At 37.5% G+C, this 21396-nt stretch overlaps 1 protein-coding gene across 1 annotated transcript in view; it reads left to right on the plus strand.

Annotated features, from left to right (window-relative positions):
- EYS (eyes shut homolog) overlaps positions 1 to 21396 on the plus strand; it is a 1008942-nt gene that overhangs the window by 96766 nt on the left and 890780 nt on the right. The window contains exons 2-3 of the mRNA XM_052781811.1: positions 17762 to 18619; positions 20772 to 20885. Of these exons, the coding sequence (XP_052637771.1) occupies positions 17866 to 18619; positions 20772 to 20885 (868 nt within the window). The 5' untranslated portion in view covers positions 17762 to 17865. The remainder of the gene's footprint in view (positions 1 to 17761; positions 18620 to 20771; positions 20886 to 21396) is intronic.

Consider the following 21396-nt stretch of genomic DNA (forward strand, 5'->3'; position numbering starts at 1 on the left):
ACATGCTGTTCGATCACAATACCAATATGATCCCTGTTACTGCTCTCTGTAATATGCTCACTGCCACAACACTGGGTGTCCCCAGTCACCACAAAGGAGAAATGTGGGTTGAAACTGGATCAATCCCCTTGCTATCTTCAAAGTTGTTTTGCTTGTTGTCTGTGTTTTATACTCTCTGTTGGGTTTAGCCATGTATTCATACACCCCATGCTGGTGTGGCTAACTCAGGGAGATATTCATACTTTTAACAAACTCAGGGAGAAACATTTACACCACCAGTTGATCCACTCAACTGCTGATAGCTGTTCATCTAAAACAAAGGCCACCTTCTGGTCCCCTTTGCCTTGAGATAAAGTCAGCTTCTTTGCAACAGCTGTGCTCAGTCACACCCTGCCTTATTCCTTGGATTTTGTGGGCACATCCCCCTTGCCCGCCTCCTCTGAACCTTCTTCCATCGTAGAGATTTATTAGTCAGTCACAGCCACCCTCATGTGAAAACATTTCCTATGATTAGTAGTGTCTGCTTTGTAGATTTTTTGGGAGGTGTTAGATATAAATCCAATAATCATAAAATGTACAGTGTATGAGAAAAAATATTATGAACAAATTACCATACCTTTTGCAGTTTTTTTCCAATGATACATAAATACTAAGAAATGATATAACTGTTAACATACTATTACTCTTTCCTGAGGCTGTTAAGTAGCTTGCTTACATCCACTGCATAATTATCCATGACCTTTCCTATAGGTGTTCATTTAATATTCGATAACACTCACTGGAACTTGAAAATTTCTATGTAAGTTATTAAGTTTTGTATAAACTATTTATGAACTAGAAAGAGTTGTTTATAAATTTTCTGGGGAAATATTTGCAACCCTGCATTCTCTTAGCCTTCTATCTAGACTTCAGAAATCAGATTTGAGGAATTGAACTTTCTCTGTTTATGGCCTAGTCTGGATAGTCACAAACTGCTTCCTACCTGAAAGCTATATAAACAAGTTTGACAGACCTACCAGCTTTAGCACAGATCATGATAAAGTTAATATATGACTTCTGGTTCAGTTTCTGTTCGAACCTTGCCAGATCTTGCCCAAATCTTGACTGTAATAAAGCTTGTAGTGGCAATGGGTGCTGTGGAATCAGGTCAATTGTTCAGAGAAAAAATTGTCATAGCTTCAGATAAGTGAGTGAAACCATGGCAGCTAAGAAAGCTCAGGGTTTGTGTCTACTGCTTTTGAATATTTCAAATTTTGTAACCCATAGCTGTAAGGAGTTTCATCTTCAAATCTTAACAAGAATATAATGAGAGCAGCAGCAAGACCAGCTTATGATTTATTAAGTGTAGTTGGGCAGTTTTTAGGATCTGAAATAAACACCAGGGACCAGCAGATTGCTGCTTTAACAGTTAAACTTTAAACATGAGCAGTGTCTGTTAACATATCTGTTCACCATTCTACTCTTATTGAAATGGAATAAATCTGCGTCAGGGGAAGTTCAGACTGAACATTAGGAAAAGGTTCTTCACTGAGAGGATGGTCGGTCACTGGAGCAGGGTCCCCAGGGAAGTGGTCATGGCACCAAGGCTGTCAGAGTTCAAGGAGTGACTGGACAACACTCTTAGTCATATGGTTTAGCATTAGGTAGTCCTGAAAGGAGCAGGGAGTTGGTCTCAATGATCCTTATGGGTCCCTTCCAACTTGAGATATTCTATGATTCCAAACCCATGAAGAAAGAAAAGCAATAGAGATCACAGAGATCCAGAAGATCATTATGACAAACCAATCTCCTCTTACCCATTGTTCCAACTGGGACTAAGAATAGATTTTGTCAAGCAATAATTCTTAGTGAAAGCACAGTATGAATTCTGAAATGTTTGGGTAGTAGCCACACAGCTAACCTCCTCTTTCTTCACTCCCTTCTCAACTCCTTTAAAGAACTTGATGACTGTGGTGGGTTAACCTTGGCCAGACCCCAGGTGCCCACCAAGCCGCTCTATCAGTCCCCCTCCTCAGCTGGACAAGGGAGAGAAAATTACAATGAAAGCCTTGTGGTTTGAGATAAGGAACAGGAGATCACCAATTACTGTCATGGGCAAAGCAGACTTGACTCGGGGAAACAAGATTATTGGCAATCAAAGGCCAGAGCAGGATAATGAGAAATAAAAACAAATCTTAAAAACACCTTTTGCCTGCTTCTCCCTTCCTCCTGGGCCCAACTGCACTCCCAATTTTCTCTCCTTCCTCTGGCTGAATGGCACAGGGGGATAGGGAATGGGGCTTGCAGTAAGTTCGTCACACGTTGTCTCTGCCGCTCCTTCCTCCTCACACTCTGCCCCTGCTCCAGCGTGGGGTCCCACCCACTGGAGACAGTCCTCCACAACCTTCCCCAATGTGGGTCCTTCCCACAGGCTGCAGTTCTTCACGAACTGCTCCAGCATGGGTCCTTTCCATGTGTCCTTTCCATGGGAGCAGTCCTTCAGGAATGGACCGCTCCAGTGTGAGCTCCTCTCCATGAGGTCACAGGTACTGCCAGGAGCCTGCTCTAGCAAGGGCTGTCGATGGAGTCATGGCCATCTTCGGGGGCATCCACCTGCTCCAGCCTGGGGTCCTCCACAGGCTGCAGGGGAATCTCTGCTCCGGCACCTGGAGCACCTCCTCCCCTCCTTCTGCACTGACCTGGGGGTCTGCAGGGCTGGTGCTCTCACATCTTCTCACGCCTCACTCCAGCTGCAGTTGCTGTTGTGCAGCAACTTTTTCCTCTTAACTCTGTTCTCCCAGAGGCACTACCACCATCGCTGATGGGCTCAGCTTTAGCCAGCGGCAGGTCCATCCTGGAGCCGGCTGGCATTGGCTCTGTCAGACATGGGGGAAGCTTCTAGCAGCTTCTCACAGAAGGCACTCCTGCAGCCCCCCTGCTACAAAAACCTTGCCACGTAAATCCAAAACTAAAAGAAGTCTCATCTACAGAAAACTCAGCCCTGGAATACTGGCTGTTCATTTAAGGCATACCATACTTATAAATTACTTTCCCCAGTGTTGGCTCAGATAATATTAACACTGTCAGGGAGGCTTGATTTAATGTGTTTCAGTTTGTGCCTGATTCCTCTTCTCCTATCAGTGGGGACTACTGAGAAGAGTCTGGCTCCGTTTTCTTCATTCCCTCCCATCAGGTATTTATACACATAGATAAGATCCCCACTGAGCCTTCTTGCTTCTAGGTTAAACAGCCTCAGCTCTGTCAGCTTATCCTCATATGAAAGATGCTCCAGTCCCTTAATCACCCCAGTTGCCCTTCTCTGTACTCAGTCCAGTATGTCGATACCCTTCTTGTACTGGGGATCCCAGAACTGGACACAGAACTCCAGTTGTGGCCTCACCAGTCCCCTGTGGAAACTCCATCTGAACACAAGAAAACACTTTTTTACTGTGAGGGTGGTGAAACACTTGGGCAGGATGCCCAGGGAGGTTGCGATGTCCCCACCTGCGTATGTATTCAAAACCTGACTGAACATGGTCCTGGGCAACCAGCTCTAGGTGATCCTACTTGGGCAGGAGGTTTGGACAAGATGAGCTCCAGCTTCCAACCATTCTGTGATTCTGTGAAAGCCAAATACAGAACTCTAAATTCAAATGACACTTCTATATGTAGAACCGGCTATTCTATTGCCAACAACCTACAACTGTAAGCTGACATTAGTGTCACATTCTTGACTGTAATACTTCGACTTTGATCTTTGATTCCCTGTCTCAGGTATCATTTTTGTAGCTGGTCTTTTCTGCAGGAGCCAAGCCCAGGTGTTACAGATCTTGATTTGCAATGAAATAATTTGCCTGTTCTAACTTTCCAATCTTCCAGATGACCTAAAACCCAATAAAAATCCAGCTATCATTCCATGAAAGGAAATGATCTCAACATTATTAGAAATCATGTCATAATTAGAAGTCTGAGTTTACTTCAGAATTTTTCTATCTGTATTTCTACATGACACAATACACTGGACTATGCAAAGAATGATTAATAAAAATAATAAGCAACTTCTAGGCTAGGAGTACTGAAATGTCACGTTTTATAGATTTTAGAAATGTATCTGCATTATTTATATAATGCAGAAGTACAGCTTTATTTTACACAAAATAACTTGCAAAATTAGTTCTTTTTCTAGAAAAGAGATTAGAAACATTGTTCAAATGTGCAGATTTTAAGAGCCAGTGATGCTTAATTCTGATAAAGGACCCTAAGAAGTGAAAACAATTTGTGACAATTGAATTTCACAGATGGAAAAGTAGAGTAATACCATTGCAAAATGCAAGATCATGAATTAAATCATACATCAAATAAAAGTAATTGCGAATGTCTCAAATGGATATTGAAATCTCCAAGTATAGCTCATGTATTGCAATGTGTTATGGAAGTCAACAAATGAGATGTTTTAAACAGATACTGCTTTTTGAATAAGAATGCTTATGCACAAAACAAGCTGACAAAATGCTGGAAAACTTACAAGACCCAAAAGTGAGAATAGGACATAATTAGATTGTAAACCTCAATTATGTGAGGTGAATTCCCTGATAAGTTAGTCAATATATCTGAATTTAATTCCTTTTTCATTTAATATTTGTGGAAGAAAACCCAAAACAACAAAACAATTCCATGAACAGTTAAACAGGATTTTCTAAAATTAAATGGTTGCATTTTTATCAACATATGTACATTCCTTCAGAAAAGAAACTGCTATGAATTAAAAATATTTTATAGCTTCTAGAATGTTGATACAACTTTCTGAAAAGCTTCAGAAGCCATTTTATGAACAGTAAGTTGCATTAATTCTCAGAAAATATTTACATAATAGTTAATATAATATTCCAAATTTACTACATGTTAAACATCGTCTTTAAGTCTTCTTAATGTTGAAGACTTTTTAAGCTTAAAAGTGCCACCGTGACTGATGCTATTTGTAACCCAGACTAAAATTCTAGAACTTAGGTAAAAATTTCCAGTGTCTTCATGTCGCATAACATTTCTAGTGCCAAAATAAGAACAATAAAACTTGGAAACCTAGAAACTCTTTCCTTAGTAGTTAAATTATCAAGTTTTTGTGTTTCAGTTCAGATTAAACGTTTACTTCTAATCACTCTTATCAACAGGTGGACAATATATGAGTGAAAGATCATGCTTTGACTGCAGCTCAGTATGAGCTTTTGAAGATGCTCTTGCCATGCAAGTGGGGAGCAAGAGCTTCAGTAAGCAAGGACTGTCAAGCATGAACAGAGCTAGGGAGATCTTGGAAAGAACAGGGTGGAGGCTTCAGAGGCTACAGGAAATACAGAAAGGGGTTTTTACTTTCCTAGAGAGAACAGTGTAGTTTTTTCCATCCAAAAGATCCAGCTCTGAAAATTGCTGGACCACAGGAGAGGGCATACCATTCAATTACACAAGGGGTATTAGTAATGCTGTTTAAAATATCCTTCTCTTCTTGTTTGATCAACTGCATCTTATAAGCATCTTGTTCTAATAATCCTAGAAATCCAATACCATCTGGCTCCTGAAAAAAATGAAAAGAGGTGTATCTGTTTCAAAGCTGTAGGTGATTCAGGGTCAGCAGCCATCAATCAGTTTCTAGGTTTAGAAGTTAAAAGTTCTGAAGAGATTTCACTATTTTTTTCATCTTTTTCAGACGTTCTAAGGGGTTTGTTTTGTTTTGCTTTGGGTTGTTTTTTTGTTTGTTTTTTTTTTTTTCCCTGAGCTCTGCTGAGTTTTACCAAAGCTTACTAGGAAAAAAGTGCTCTCAGCAGGAAGCATTGAACCATTTTCTGCTTTGCTCTGACAATTACAGCCTGCACGCTTCCCTCAGAGCTGAAGGCTACTCTGGCACATGCACCTCTTTCATGAATGATCAGGAGAAAATCAAGGAATCTCTCACTGTTGCATGAGAAATTAATTTTCTGAGATCATGATGAAAGTCTGAGTAAAATACTTGCATTTTACCCATCCAAAATCTACCATTGGAGCAATGTTGTTTTAAGAAAAGGAAACCAAAGTTCAGATACCAATGTAAATTAATTTTGATTCATCAGTAACCTTTTTCCTCTGAGCCAGGAAGCGTTGCTGCTTTGACTAGTAACACAAATATAGCTGAATAAATTCACCACTTGAATAAAAGCAGCATGAGGTCCAAACCAGATCTTTTCAGCAATTAAGTTCAAGCACAATCTCATCAGAGTTTTATAAAACTTTCTGTCCTGTAGTGTGTTTCTGCAATTGAAGCAGGTGACAAGATACCTGCTTTCTCACAAGTAGAGAGTTTGAATACTGTTCCAGGAACACCAAGACATTTATGTCAGCAAAAGATAACTCACCGTGATCATTATTTGTGATGAGAATCTGGAGAATAATGTTGATGATACACTTCTTTTTTTTGCTATCCCCAGGCTTTTTTCCCACCATCAGCTAAAATCTGCTTTTGAGGATTATTTGTAGAGTCTTGATTACTCCCTGAGTGTCAGTTTCAGCAGAGGTTTTAGGAGAACTGCAAGTTCCTTTCTAACATTATACTTGTTAGCTCTTCATATCATTTTGACATCAAGACTGAAATTCTTTTATGCAATCCACATGATACCTTCTTCAAAATTTAGATTAAAATTCTATTCGTCTCATCTTGACTAGTGGAAGGGTTGGCTTTGAAAACTACCTTATTTTTCTGTGCCGTATGTGAAAAAGATTTTCCCTGTGCCCCTGCTGCAGTTTAACTCAGATGATAGGACTCAGGTTATTGACAGAGACTTGTGAAGGCTTGGCTGATATTCAGAGTGTTAATAGTGACTTCTGAAGACCTAGGAGGATTTAATCATCTGCCTATTTGCTTGTGTTTTTCAAAATAGATATGGTGAGAATTGTGAGGTTTCTGATTTTTCCTTCTCATCCCTGAAATACAGATGCCCCATACTCTTTACTCTGTGAATTCATACAAGAATTATGACAGAGGCAACAAAAAACACAGAAAATGATACATAACTGTCATAGGTGGCATTAATTACCTTTTTTTTTTTACTTTCAAGAATACAGCTACCAAGTTGCATAAAAAGCCTAAATTAATATTGTGTATTAATATTGTGAGTCACACAATTTAATTTATTGCCGTTATTCACAAGTCCAGTTATTTTGCTTTTATATATAATGTATTTCAAAATACTAGTAAAACAGCACTCATATATACTGGACATGTATTCTGGGTCATATGTTCTTGGCAATTATTTTTTCAGTTAGACATAGACATTGTCCTTTTTCTTGTGCTTCCCAACTCCCTGAAATAGTATAATCATATCCTACATGAAAGGCCTGAAGACGTTTTTCTAGTAACGGAATACTTCCAGAGCCTGTTGTCTGGTCTTGAGGCTTAACAGGATTGTCTGACCTATCCAAACGATCACCTTTTGTTAGCCTCCAGAACATGTGACTGCCTGTTGGGAATGATCCTTGGCCTGACGTCTCACAAATTGTGCTTGGGAACTGACTGTTAAAGTATGAGTTGGTAATGGTCACAATCGTTCCAAGAGCCAACCTAACAGTTTAACAGTATAGAAGATCAATGTCTTTTTCCCACTTCCAGAATGACAAACCCCCCCGATATTTATTACTATAGACATAGCTATTGTATCTTACATTTTTTACTTCCTACCATATTACTATATTTTAATACTTATGTAGCTCCTAAATAATACTGTTTTGTTCTTAGGTATTGCTAATAACTCCAGTCTTTTTTTTTTTAAACATTTTGTATAATAAGGGTCTGTTTTATCTTGGAAAAAATGTATTCTAGTATTTAAAAAAAAAAAATACAAACAAAAGACAAAAGTGAAACCATAGTGCTCTGATCCTTTCTGAATACTTTGATACAAATTCAAAAGAGAACTGAGCTTTCCTTTAACATCTGGCTTGCTCCTATGCTGATTCATTTTTCAGTTAAGTAGGACATCTAGAAGTCTCCAACAATCTTGTTCTTTCTGTCCTCAACTACAGTTACAATGAACTGCAATAGTTAAGCAATCCTTGACTAATACGATTCCTTAAGAATGAACAAATCAGGCTGATACTTTCTCTAACACAGTGTTGAGGCCAATTCACTGGACTTAAATTAGCTGGAGTTGGCAAAAATTAATTTTCTTTTCAAGATTTATTCTAGTTCTCAGGTAGATTAAACTTAATTCCTTTGCTGTAATTAGGGAACAATTCTGCTGAATACAACAGAGTTTAACTCCTTGAATAGTTTAGGAAATTAGTTCTATTTTAGTTCACATTTAGTTCACAGGTATGTCTACATTTTCAAGCAGTGTGGAGTAATAAGAGAGGATTTTTAAAGTGAAGCAGTGAAGCTACCTGATACTGCTACCTGATATCCATTATATTCTTCTTTCGGGGAGTTTTACTGCAGACTAGCCCTACCCATATGGATCAACCATCCATTAGTCGCTGGAGTGCACTAGGTACATTCTTGAAGTGTTTATTTCAGGTTTGTTTCATCTGAACATTCACTTGTTCTGAGATTGCTACCTTATATGAACCGAAGTATGCTGAGGGGATGATTTGGAGTTGGCTTCAGAAGGATACTTCTGATCTTAATGAAAACGTTACTGTAAATGCACCTATAAAATACCTGCTATAGGAACTCAAAAAACCTCAGAGAAATGGACACAAGTTGATAATAGATTTAAAATTGATTTGTGGATCTTGATGAGTAGTGCAGATCAATTTGTTCTGCACCAGAGACTTATGTCCTTAATATGGTTCCAGATTTTGAATACTGAAGGTGTAAAAGATATAGAAGAATAAGATTCTTAAGAATACACCTACATGGTAGTTAATGTACAGTTGATCTTAATTTAGTATGAGCTGTCTTAGTGACTACTTTCTAAATTTAGAAATATGCCACTTCTAGTAGAAAAGAAAAAAAAAAGTACTGAGAAATCCTAAAAAAAAGATCAGAAGACAAAATTGTTTGTGAAATCTCTGTAATTACTTTTTATTTGTAAGCAATTTTATGCTATCTGAAATTGATCTTTTCTAAGTCTAGCAATTTGAATAACTACTAATCTGTGTTGGGAACATATTCATGAAAGTTTTAGGCTTTTAAAGGCAAGTTATAATCAACTATCCAACTGCATCTGGATTTTTCAGTCAGATTTTAACCACAGTTGAAGAATGAAAAACATATTGAACATATTTATTGATACTAGTACATTTGTTTAACTTTGAAAGTGAGTTTATTGCAATATATAAAACAAAAACCTAAAAATACACTCTGAGTCATATTTAGTGTAAAATCAGGCATTACTGGACACATATAAATAGTTTTACCTATAGAATTTTTCATGGTATAGTAATCTTCTATTCAACTAAGAAATGCTAACATTCAAGGTCTAACTGTACTCATGGTACAGTGCTCATTACTCTCATTACTGCACGATCCGTTACCCTTTTTTTTTTTCATTATTTTATCTATCATTCACAGAGGTCTCAATTCAAATTCAGTGAAACTAGTGTAAATATTCCAATCAGCTGAGTGTTAGGTACTTCACATATTTTGTGATTTGTTATATTAAAAATGGGCCGATATCACCATAGGTAATTTAATTACATTAGAGTACTTTTATCTCAAACTGTTTCATTGTTCACCCTCTTACAGAAAAAGAGTAGTTTTCTAAAAAGTAAAATTAGCATATAATATTCAATTATTTTGGGTAAGCAAATTCTTCTAACAAAGCAAAATGCATGAAGAACTATTGTCCAACCTTCTCACCTCTCTGATGAGGATATATAGATGAAATTCTAATATTTGTATTTTTTATATGTAGAAACAGTAATGAAGAAAAAAAACTCTCTAAAGTCCGTGTCTTTGAGATTTCAAAGCAGTAACACCTCATTCATGAACCACAATGTATTAAGTATAGCAAACAATGTTTTAGAACAGTTGAGTATTCAACATGAAAGAAGTAAAAAGGAACACAGAAGGCAAATCTAGTGTGCCTTCCTAAGTATTGTTTAATAAAACAAATTGTTTCTGCATTGAGCAATAAAATCAGCAACACAAGTGATTCTATCTGGACAGCAGTGGAAATATATTATCACAGGAACTGCAGAGAAGCAGAATCCTCGAGGCAAATCCAGCAGTAAACATGGTGGTCAGTGGCAGAACACAGATATTGGTGGCTTTGGCTCCCAGTCTACATATTACTTCCGTACACAATAACTAAAGCTAAGCTTTTCTTTTGCATTTAGAATCCTGTTACAGTTTTACATTGCCCATCATACTTTCCATCTTGAAAGTCCCGTTTCCATTTTTAAAAAGTTTACACGTGCATTACTGGCATGACTAAATATTTTCAAAGTTTAAACACCAAAAGCAAAGGTAGCATGATGATGGGCAAAAGAAATGTGTATGCTTTTCTAACTCAATCTGTTTTCATTTCATTCTTCATACACCACTAATCAGGGAAGCTGTTTGAAGGAATGTAACTGAAGTAAACACTCCAAACATGTTTCAATGAATGTCAATGCTCTTTATCATCATCACTGATGGTCACTTTCAGAACCTTGTTCTGTGATTGTGCTAGAACTATTAAAGGGCTTGAAGCTTCTTGTCCATTGTTGTGGACCTTGTGTTGGCAAGTACAGCAGTGTTAAAGGACAAAATACATTTAAAAACACTGCCACCTTCTCTCTTAATGCGGCTGTAGTGCAATTAACTAAATATGACTTATGTAAATTAGTATGAAGATTAAGGAATATTAGAAAGGATTTTTATCACAAGAACATAGTGTGTTCCTTAGCAATTTCCATTGTTAATATTTCTAGCAATGTTTTTTCCCCCAGGCACCATAAGCATCATCAGTGACTGCAGCAAACCTGTGAAATTCAGCAGAGAGAAGCCAGTGGGACTAGAGGGAATGCCATTCTCAGTAGCTTGTGAAGTTGTCTTCAGGTTTGGCTGAGATATAAACTTCTGAATATGTCCTTTTCTTCTCCAGTTTGTATTGTGAGCAGTTTTCACCAAAAGTGAATATGATCCACTGTGTCACTGCAGCAGTAGCACAACAGCATGTAGATCCTGGGACAATGCAAGTTCTTCAGAGAATGTAGGAAAAGGTGTTTTATCAAGCATATTGACAGAGACAAGCATATTGACATACGCTCCATCAACTGGAGAAGCAGATTTACTTTCTACAGGCATGCTCTGCATAGCCCATCTATTCAAGCAAGCTCCCCCAAAGGTTTTAAGCTAAGAAATAAAGCCATGTTTTATTCAAACAGCATGTTTGATTATAAGCTTTTTAACAGAGAAAATCAAGGAAGACAGAACGTACACAGAAAGAGTTTATTAACAGCTCTTACCTATTGCACTGTGCAAATCACTGATTCCAGCCATCTCAACGACTTTCTGGCTTGCCTCAAACTCTGTGTGCTTCAGTCTTTAGAAAGTATTGTCATCAATTTGGAGGCCTGTGACTACTCTTTAAGAGTTGCAAGAACCCAGATCCCTACTGTCCCTGCCTCACCAGTCTCTTGAACCTTCCCCCCTAAACATGACATTTTCCTCCATCTTTCTCTCATCTTCTTCTATCACCAATGAGAAGATAAACTAGATTCACAGGAATCCTCTTTTCAACTCTCCTCCAAAAGAAGTGATAACACTGAGCAGAAAATAACTCAAGTTCCACTGGTCATTAAGAAAGAGCATAGTAGGGCACACAACTGGGAGGAAGGACTAATGTGTTTTGATACTTCTATAGGCAGTTCTTGCATTTAAATAATATAAAATACATTACTTTCTTCTTATCCTGTAGCAAGTATGCTTTAACAGACAAAGACACATTCCCAAATTTTTTAGAGTGATTTTGTAATACTCTGTTTATGAAGAATCCTCAGAGAAATCTAATCAGTCTCTTGAGGCCTGACTTTGGTTTACAAGAGTCATATTGTCTCTTCCCCTGTGTTTCTTACCGAGGTAGTTTTAAGTAATAGGTTATACACAAAAATCTATTTAATTCTTGAGCTCCCTTAGAACTGGGTATTTCATGGAGTCTGGTTCACTGTTGCAGCTGTTTATTTTGTTTTAAACATCTTCTATCAACACTTCGGACCTTAACAAATCCTTTGTACCAGCCTCATAAAACTCTTTCACAGTGAGTATAAACACATATAATTTAGTTTTTCTAAATATCTCCTTGAATATTCCTTTTGTACCAAGAATGTCTGTTGGTCATGGAGGCTCTCTGTTAGGCTTTCTATTACTGCTGTCTTTCTAGAGATTTGTTGTTGGTTTTGATACTGTTACTTGCTCTTCAAATTCTTTTGATCCCTCTAGTGTTTTTATATGAATCTATATGTTTTCACATTCAACCTACCAAGTCTGTGATGGTTTTATTTGATTTATTTATAGGGAACTTCAGATTCTAATGTCTGCTTCTTGCTTTCCTTCCCACACCCTCCAGTTTAGCCATGCCAGCTCCCTTTTATCCATTTTCAAGCCCTAATTAATGATATACATTTTTTCTCTGTCTCAAATACAGTATCCTTAGATAGTCTCTACTCTTTCTATGAGCATTTAACATCATTTTCCTCTTTTAAGCCTCCTTTTAACAAATTAACTGCATTAATAGTTTCTTTTTTAGAAACTGAGGACAACTGTGGGCTTGTTTTTTACTTTTGTTCCTTCTGCAAGCATTTTGAATCTAAGTAAATGATGACCTCTGTTAGAGAGACACTCTTCAATTCTGAATCAGGACATATAAAATAACCAGAATCACGGCAAAGGTTGCTTTGCCTTTTGTGTTTTCTAACCTACTGCTCCGTGGAACAGTCACTGATCCGACATAGAAAGATAATCTTTAATCTTTAATTATGCTGTGTTGAGCTATTTGCCCAATGTACCATGGTAGCATGGTAATCTCCCATTACTCCTGAGTTTCCTGTACTCATAGCCTTTCTGACCTCACCCAGTCACAGTCATGGCCACAGTCATGGTCAGGGGTTTCATGATCTTAGAAAGAGAACTACAATAAAGATGACAGGCAAAAAGAATGTCTTTTTTTTTCCCCCCTAAGGAAAACCATGACACTTGAAATAAGACATATACTCTTTCTAGGATTTCTTTTAACTCTGTGACTCCTTGGACTGCTTTTTTGGCCAGTTTCTAGTCCTTACACTGGTATGTGTGCATGTTGAGCACACAAAACTGTGAGTGAAGTAAATGAGAGCTGTGTAGGGTGTAACAGGCACACAGGACTGGATTTGAGTAGCAAGGTTGTAGTGGGACCAGGCCATGAACCACCTTCTGCTCCTTATGGACAGTTCCTGAGGGCTCTGGGACTGACACAAAGAGTGGTGGGGAAACCCACCGGCACAAAATCATCACCAGACCAGAGGAGCTCATGGCCCTGCTCGGGCATGAGTACAAGAGTCACTGGTAGCTGCTAGTGGCTGGAGATGTGTTGGGGGATGTACGTCATGCCACAGGGATATGCACATCCTTAGAGATTGCGGCCATGGGCAATCCCTACCAGGGCTAGGACATTAAGGAACTGAGCATCAGGAATCCATTAAGCACAGGGCAGAAGAAAAAATTGTGTTACATACAACACCCCAACCTCCTACAACCACCCTGGAGGAATTGGGACACAAGCCTACAGGAAAGATGGGGAGGGACTCTTTATCAGGGAGTGTAGTGACAGGATGAGGGGTAATGGCCTTAAACTGAAAGAGGGGAGATTTAGATGTGAGGTAAGGAAGGAGTTCTTCACTGTGAGGGTGGTGAGGCACTGGAACAGGTTGCCCAGAGAGGTTTTGGATGCCCCATCCCTGGCAGCGTTCAAGGCCAGGTTGGATGGGGCTTTGAGCAACCTGGTCTGGTGGAAGGTGTCCCTGCCCATGGCAGGGGGGTTGGAACTAGATGATCTTTAAGGTCCCTTCCAACCCAAACCATTCTATCGTTCTATGATTCTATATTAAGTAATGCTTAAATGTGATGTTTTTAAAAATGCATCAGAAATAAAGTGAGCGTGATATCACAGTCCCAGGAAGCAGCAAACATGGGCTGTCCTGCAAGGGAGGGGTGCTGAGAGGGGGGAGTGACAGTGACCTCAGTGACAAGGGGTACCGTCCCACAGCACCCATGCGAGAAGCACAGAGCGGGTCCGGGGATGGCACTCAGAGCCAGCCAACAGTCCAGTGGTTCCCAGGCAGTTCCCCAGTGAGGAGACAGATCCTGACATCAAACCAGTAAGTCAAATATTTGGGTGAGGGTCAAGGCCCAGGTAAGCAAGGTAGAAGGTCAGGTACCAGCTTACTTGCAGCATAGCCCAGGTGAGGACCAAGGGCAAGTACCTGAGCTTAAATGCAGCTCCTGGGCGAGGTGGGGGACCCCCAGCAAGCCGCCCCCAGCTCCCTCTCAGCTCTTTTCACAGCACTTTGATCCAAAGTCAAAGCCGCATCCCACCAAAGCTGACCTCAGGCACAGGCGGGCAGTCTGCAAAGTGTACGTGTGACGTGTGGGGAATTGGCAAGAGGAGGTTCATTCCTGGCCCCAACGTGGTGACACAATGTTCCCAAACATTTTCTGATTTATTCTCTTCTTTGATAGATTTTTTTTTTCTGAGAGTCTCTTAGAGTCAGGTATCTTCTGTGGGTATTTCTCCAATCTCGCTTAAAATGTACTTTATTTTTGTTGTTAGTATTTAATGTCTCATTGATTGGAAAGGAAACATAATCTTTAAGATACTGGACTGGGACGCACATACCTTGGGATTCATTTTTGCTTTTAAATGGCTTCACTGGGGTTCTGCATAAACCTTTCTGCTTTAGTTGTCCTTTAGTACAAAATAGAGCATTGTGCTGCCTTTCACCCAGCCTTCTGTAGCTTTAAGAGTTAGATTTTCATCAATTATCTTACTGTGTGTCCGTACAAGTCCCAGTCTTGGACTTTTCTTAGTCTTCATCAATTACATGGAAACATCTGGGGTTATAGATAGGAAGTTTTTCTCCTTGCCTAAAGCAGACCTAAAATATAACAGTTATCATAATCACTTTCAAATTTCATCTCATCATCATTTCATCTCATGACATGGCATCAGCATTTTGCAGATATTTAACTTCTTGGCTGATTTTCTAAGTCATGTATGATACTACCGTAACTCTATTTCATGCATAGCTCATTACTTTTCATACTCTTCACTATATAACTTTTTTTCCTCTTGATTTTGTTGCTAAGAAACCAATCTTTGTTCTCTCTTGATGTTTCTTTTCCATCTTCCCCTGTTTTTTTCATTGCTTTTACAGAATGTATTTGTTTACTTAACATTATTAATTCTAGTACTCCCATAATCTTTCAGTTGCATGAAGACTAGTAATGATTTTTGTGAAGTCAGAGTATCGACCGTTAAAATACTACTGATTACTTATTTTAAAATAGCTTAGTAGTTTTATCCCATATAAATATTGTGAGGAAGCACATTTTCTTTACCTGTAAAAATGAAGTCTGTATATGATACCAGAACTGTGCATAATTACATGAATGAAGGGCAAAGTATAAGTGGGAAAGAATTCTTCCACATTAGACATGCAATAGCTTTCTTTTTGAAGTGTCTAAAAAGAAAAATAACCTTTTATAAACATCTATTTTAGTAACCCCTGAGAAAATCTCATTATGAAAAAGGTATGTAAAGATGGGTTGCTGAACGTAGGATTTCTAAATGTAGAGTAATATAGAACATAGACTTTTACACCTGATAATAGTGACAGATGTAATAGCACCTATAATGGATTTAATAGTTCAACACTGCTACCTTAAAAGAAAAAATGCTAAATGATCCAAACTACACATTTGATAGCACATTATCTAATGGTATCGTTGAACATCATGAGATTCTGAAGATAATGGAATGGTCTCAAAATAGAAAGACTATGAGTATTCTGTAACAAGGCTAGTAGTTTTCGTGCAGATCCATGTCCTTTCTTTTTTTCCTGTGAGGAATTAGCTCCCAGGGGTGGAAATACAGAGACAGACAGAGGAATTAGAAATTAGCATACTTGCCTGGCTGTGGAGCTAGGTAGTTAGAGTACTTCAACTGTTTGAAGGCAAAGTTGGGATTCACTAATTAAATTAAAACTATTCTGGGAGGAGGATCAAAATCTAGTTTCCACCTCTTCTGAGTTTAATATTCTACACCTCAAGTCTGCTATTATTACTACTAGTTAGTCATAGTCCACATTTTTCTGAGATCTTCAAAGGCTTAAGCAGTGCTGGTCACGCTCCTACACAAAGGTCATTGGGACAGGTTCACATGCACACCAATTTACTAATAGGACATAGCTAAATTTTAGATGCTTTCATCCTGATTTAGGTGACGATAGGAGAGACTGAATACCAGCCTTTGACATTATTCTGTAATTTTCAACAGCTCACTGAGTCATTTAATACTCTCCAGCTCAAGGTTTCCACAAACAGTGTCTTTCCTGTCCTACTTTGATCTTTCAGCATGGTCCAAAGTATGCTCCAAAATATTTTTGAAGTACGTGGCGGAAGAGGAGGACATTTAATGAAATTATGTAATTAAAGCAGTATCAATCCATGTGCACGACAGAGATAGACCAAGTGTATGTAGAAATATACACATCCACATGTCATTCCACATGCTGTGTAAAAATGAAAACAATGTAAACAAATTTCAAAATATAAATGCGATTGTTTATTTTTATTAAATGGCTTCCCTTGTAAGATGCAGTTTATTCTTTACAATAATTTTCTCATTTGTAAATGTCAGTTTGGAGGCCACTATCTTAAAGTGTAAGATAAATATACTGAGAAAAAAAAGGCATTGTAGAACTAAAAGGGAGAAAAAACATTATATTTAAGGCAAATTAAACTGCTACTAACTCAAAGCTATTGACAATTTCTAAGGTATTAAACATCATCTTGTGTTTTCATCATTTTCTGTATGACTCCAAGAATAACCTTCATAATCTTATTTTGGTTTTCTTTCTGTTCTGTAATCACTCATCTCCATGCAATAAAAATTGCCAGATAAATTGAAGGACCAAAAAAGACTTTTCTATAAATTAAATAGTCCTGTAGGACTCTCTAGTCTGCTGGCTTTGACTGTGTTAGATCAAGAACCTCAAGCATATGACTAAGGACCTTTGGTTTTCAGATGTATACTTTGAAAACTAAGGATTTAATTAAATGTTTTGCTGAGTGTATGTGAACATAAAAGATTTGAGGATGTGCTTGTATGTTTTCTTCATTGAAGCTGTAATTCACAGGCCTACGTTTTCAGAATATCTACTTCTATCATAAATTAATGATAAATCATTATCAGGAAAACATCTATGGTTAAAGCTCATGACTTGAGCTTAGATGTTCTGGTTTACTTCTTAGTTTTGCCACAGATGTCCTATCTTAACTTGGTTTTCATTAGTTTTTGTCAACAGGGGGAGGGAATATGGAAATCATGCTTTTAAGCTCTTTCTCTTCAATACATAATACACTAAATGAAAATCAAATCTTTAGCAGGAATGAAATAAGAAAAATCTGACTTTAGTTACAGTGGTGTAGTTCTGATCAATTAATTGGACTTATTCCAGTTTCACATCAGTGTAATTAGATGTAGATCTTGCTTTGTTGTATAATTTCTATTTTTGTAATGAGGGTTTGATATTCAACTGTATTTGGTGTGAAAACAGAAATATTTTTCTCTGTTTGAATTCCTAGGCTGCCATGGAAAATACAGATGAACCTTAAGGAACAAGTGTTCTGAAGCTATCCTCCGTAATGAAGCAGGTGTGAAAATCAACTTCCATTTGCCAAGTGAAACAATGACTATAAAATCAGCAGTTCGCATGTTCGCGTGCTTTCTTCAGCTATGCGTTGTAAATGGGCAGGTAATATGTGAGAGGCAAATGACTGCTGAATGGCGAGTGGAACCAAAACCTAGTGTAATAAAATGGAAACCAAGGGAAAACATCTGCTCAGACTTTTACACTGAATGCTGGAACATGAATAGAAGTATTACTGGGGAAATCTCGGAAGAACAAAATCTCAGTATCCCTCAGATATGCCCCTTACAGCTTCAATTAGGTGATAGTCTCTTCATCTCCTCTGAGCCATCCTTTGAGTCCTACGGAATGAATGTGGTAAATGTGTCCAAGGAAGAATTTATTAACTGCCCTAAAACTAGTTTTCTTCAAGAGCAGTTGATTTTTGTTTGCCAGATAAGAGGACTGCACCAAGTTGACCCTAATTGGCTTGGTGCTGGAACTCATTACTTTGCAGAGCTTCATAAGAGAGGTCCACTATTGTGCAACATGGGCCTCCGTCTGAACGTAACCGTGAAGCAGCAATTTTGCCAACAGTCTCCAAATGCACCATTATGCTCTGGGCATGGAAAATGTCTAAGCCATGTTTGGGAAAAAGCGTATAATTGCCATTGTTTCTCACAGTATTCTGGAAGATTCTGCCAGAAGTTTGATATGTGCTCCACTAAACCTTGCCACAACAATGCCTCCTGCACTGAGAAATCAGAACTTTCTGGAGATTCTTACGAATGCACATGTCCTCCAAAATTTTCAGGTATTTCTTTTCCCCTCTAGCAATAAATGTTACATAGATAATACATTTTCCTTAATGGATAATAAAACAGTGAGAACATCATTAATGAGGTTTTTGTATAATTTGATTGTCCATTGCCACTACCACGCCTGCACTGGGTCTCTTTTACATGTAGTCACTCATAGGAGACTGTGCAGTCATTTGAAGACAGTTTGTACTTGCTTACATTCATGAGTGCATTGTGGGGAAAACCAGAATAAGTTCTTATCATGCGTCTTTCCCACTTAAGCACGAGACATAGGTAAGTACTTGTGAACTTACAGAAGTAACTGATTTTTTTTGTTTGTTTGTTCAGCAGTTCAAGTTCTTACACCAAAATAACATAAATCATTTGGAGTAAGCTCCCCCCAAAAGTTAGTTAACCAAACTGCTGAAAAACAGCAAACAGTTTTGTTGAAATGAACTTTTCATTCAACCTGCCACAAAACCTCCCTTTTCAGTTTAAAGACTTTTAAATTATATTAGAGAAACTTTTAAAATCAAAATTTGTTTTTTAATTGAAAAGTCAAACATTTAAGTAGAAGAGCAAGCAAAACAAAGCACGCACTTACTCTTTTCTTCCAGATTGTTTTGCGCTGTAAAGTTCCTTTCAAAAGGAGTTTGCTAAACGTACTGTTATCACCAAATTAAATATTTCACAAAAAAAATTCACCTAATTCTATCTAGGAAATATTGCCGTACTTACCCAAAACCCACTGGAGAAACTGAATCTGGGTTTGGGATTGGACTACCAGAGTATACAGCATGATTAGATACATTCTTACCTAACCATTGACTGGATTTCATGGAGGAAGAAAAGGGGATGAAGGAAATTATGGTTATATTGTTCCTGCATTCAGACCAAAGGGGTTTGGGAATCCTTCAGAAAGTACCAGAATTATTAATTCACATCACAAAAAGGATTGTTGTAGCTCTTTCTGTACTTGTGGTGCAGAATTCCAGCAATGTTCCTTTGATGGACTGCACTTTTGTGCACTCGCAATAGCGATGCTATGCTATGAAACACAGCTGATGAGTCAGGAACGAGTGAGGTTCATAGAACACAGAAATGAAGGTTATGTTGCATAAAGCTTGCTGTAATTTATTTTTAATTGCTTTTCAAACTGCATAATAATTTGGTTACTAATGCATTTGCAAATAGAAGATTATGAAGGTATGAATAAGTCAATGTTATGAGAAAAAGATTTTTATAATTATTCGAAGTTTAGTAAAATCGTGGAAAACATTGATGGTATGCAGTACTTTTTCTATTTCTTCTATAATTTCTGGGGGCTGTGTAAAATGCTTTGAAAATAATATCAGTAAGTGTCTGGTACTACTTTAATTCAAATTAATGGAGAGATTCACAAGCAATTTTGTTAAAAGCAACGATCATGATTAATGTTAACAATAAGCAATGCTTAAAATATTCTGTTAGCCTATATGGGACAGTGTTGGCTAATGCCATAATTTTGTACTATCAATACTGGTCCAGTAAATAAACTGTATGTAAACAAGAAGAACTAGGAGATTAAACATACATTATGGACATGGCTACACAAGAGTAAGGGAGGAAAAAAGTGCATCCCATAATATGAAGTCTATTAGAAATTTGAAAAGTTGTTGAAGTGTGAATAATGTCATAGCAACAATTCAAGTGGCAAGCATAATTATACGGTACTTAGACCCATATGCTGTAATAGCATAAACATTTTAAAATTGTAATTTCCAGAAAGCTGCATATTAAGAAAAATTCAGTCAAACTGGACTCCACATGAGAACATCTTTTGTTTGCAATGCTGGAAGAAACTGTAAGCTAGATTCCTGTCAAAAAGAAACAAGTATTACAATACTAATAGCATTTCTGCATTTTAAGCTAGATGTGAATTTGTAACTATATGGCAGATGAGGTTGAGCACAGTAGCTCATCTTACAGCAGCTGAATATCTTTCTGCCTTGCTCTAGAACTTCAGTAATTCTGGTGAAAACTAGCAACCAACCTTAGCACAAATACCTATCTATCCATCCACCTATCTATTAAATATAAATTTTATTTTACATATAAATTTGACATTTCAGGAAAAAATATTAATTTTTACTAAAGTTCAATGTTCCTATTATCCCTTTTAAATAGGTAAAAATTGTACAGAAATAGTTGGACAGTGCCAGCCCCATACGTGTTTCAATGGTAACTGCAGCAATGTTACTCCAAACACTTTTCTTTGTGAATGTGACAAGGGCTTTACAGGTAAGAATCACCTTTGTTTCCTGTCTTATAATAATGGTTTCTGTGTTATAATAATGGTGTCAACTTTTGCTTTATTAAAGTAGTTATTTTAGAGGATTGTTGCATAGTTTGCAATTTCCTCAGATTTTTTTTAAATAGGTTTTGTAAAATAAAAAAATCAGACTTCCATGTGACTATTCTAAAATACCCATGTACTAAAATAAAACCATATAAATGACAGAGGCTTTTCATAATTGGATCCCATCCAAGAATACCTTTCTCCTATTGGCAGTATGGCAAAGGAAGACTCATAATCACTAACTCACTGGTTCTCAAATACAGAGTTTGCATGAATAGTATCAGAAGCTCTTGCTGGATGATTTAGAATGATCATGACAGCTGTATTCATAATTTCAGCATCCTCTTAATAGCTGTGCTAGAAAAATAAGATGGGAATAATTTAAAGAGTCAATAATCTCATGATTTAGTGGTATGTCTTGATTAAAAAAAACCCCCAACTTTCAGAAGCTAA

The sequence above is a fragment of the Harpia harpyja genome, chromosome 3 (genome assembly GCF_026419915.1).
Source record: "Harpia harpyja isolate bHarHar1 chromosome 3, bHarHar1 primary haplotype, whole genome shotgun sequence".
Lineage (NCBI taxonomy): Eukaryota > Metazoa > Chordata > Aves > Accipitriformes > Accipitridae > Harpia > Harpia harpyja.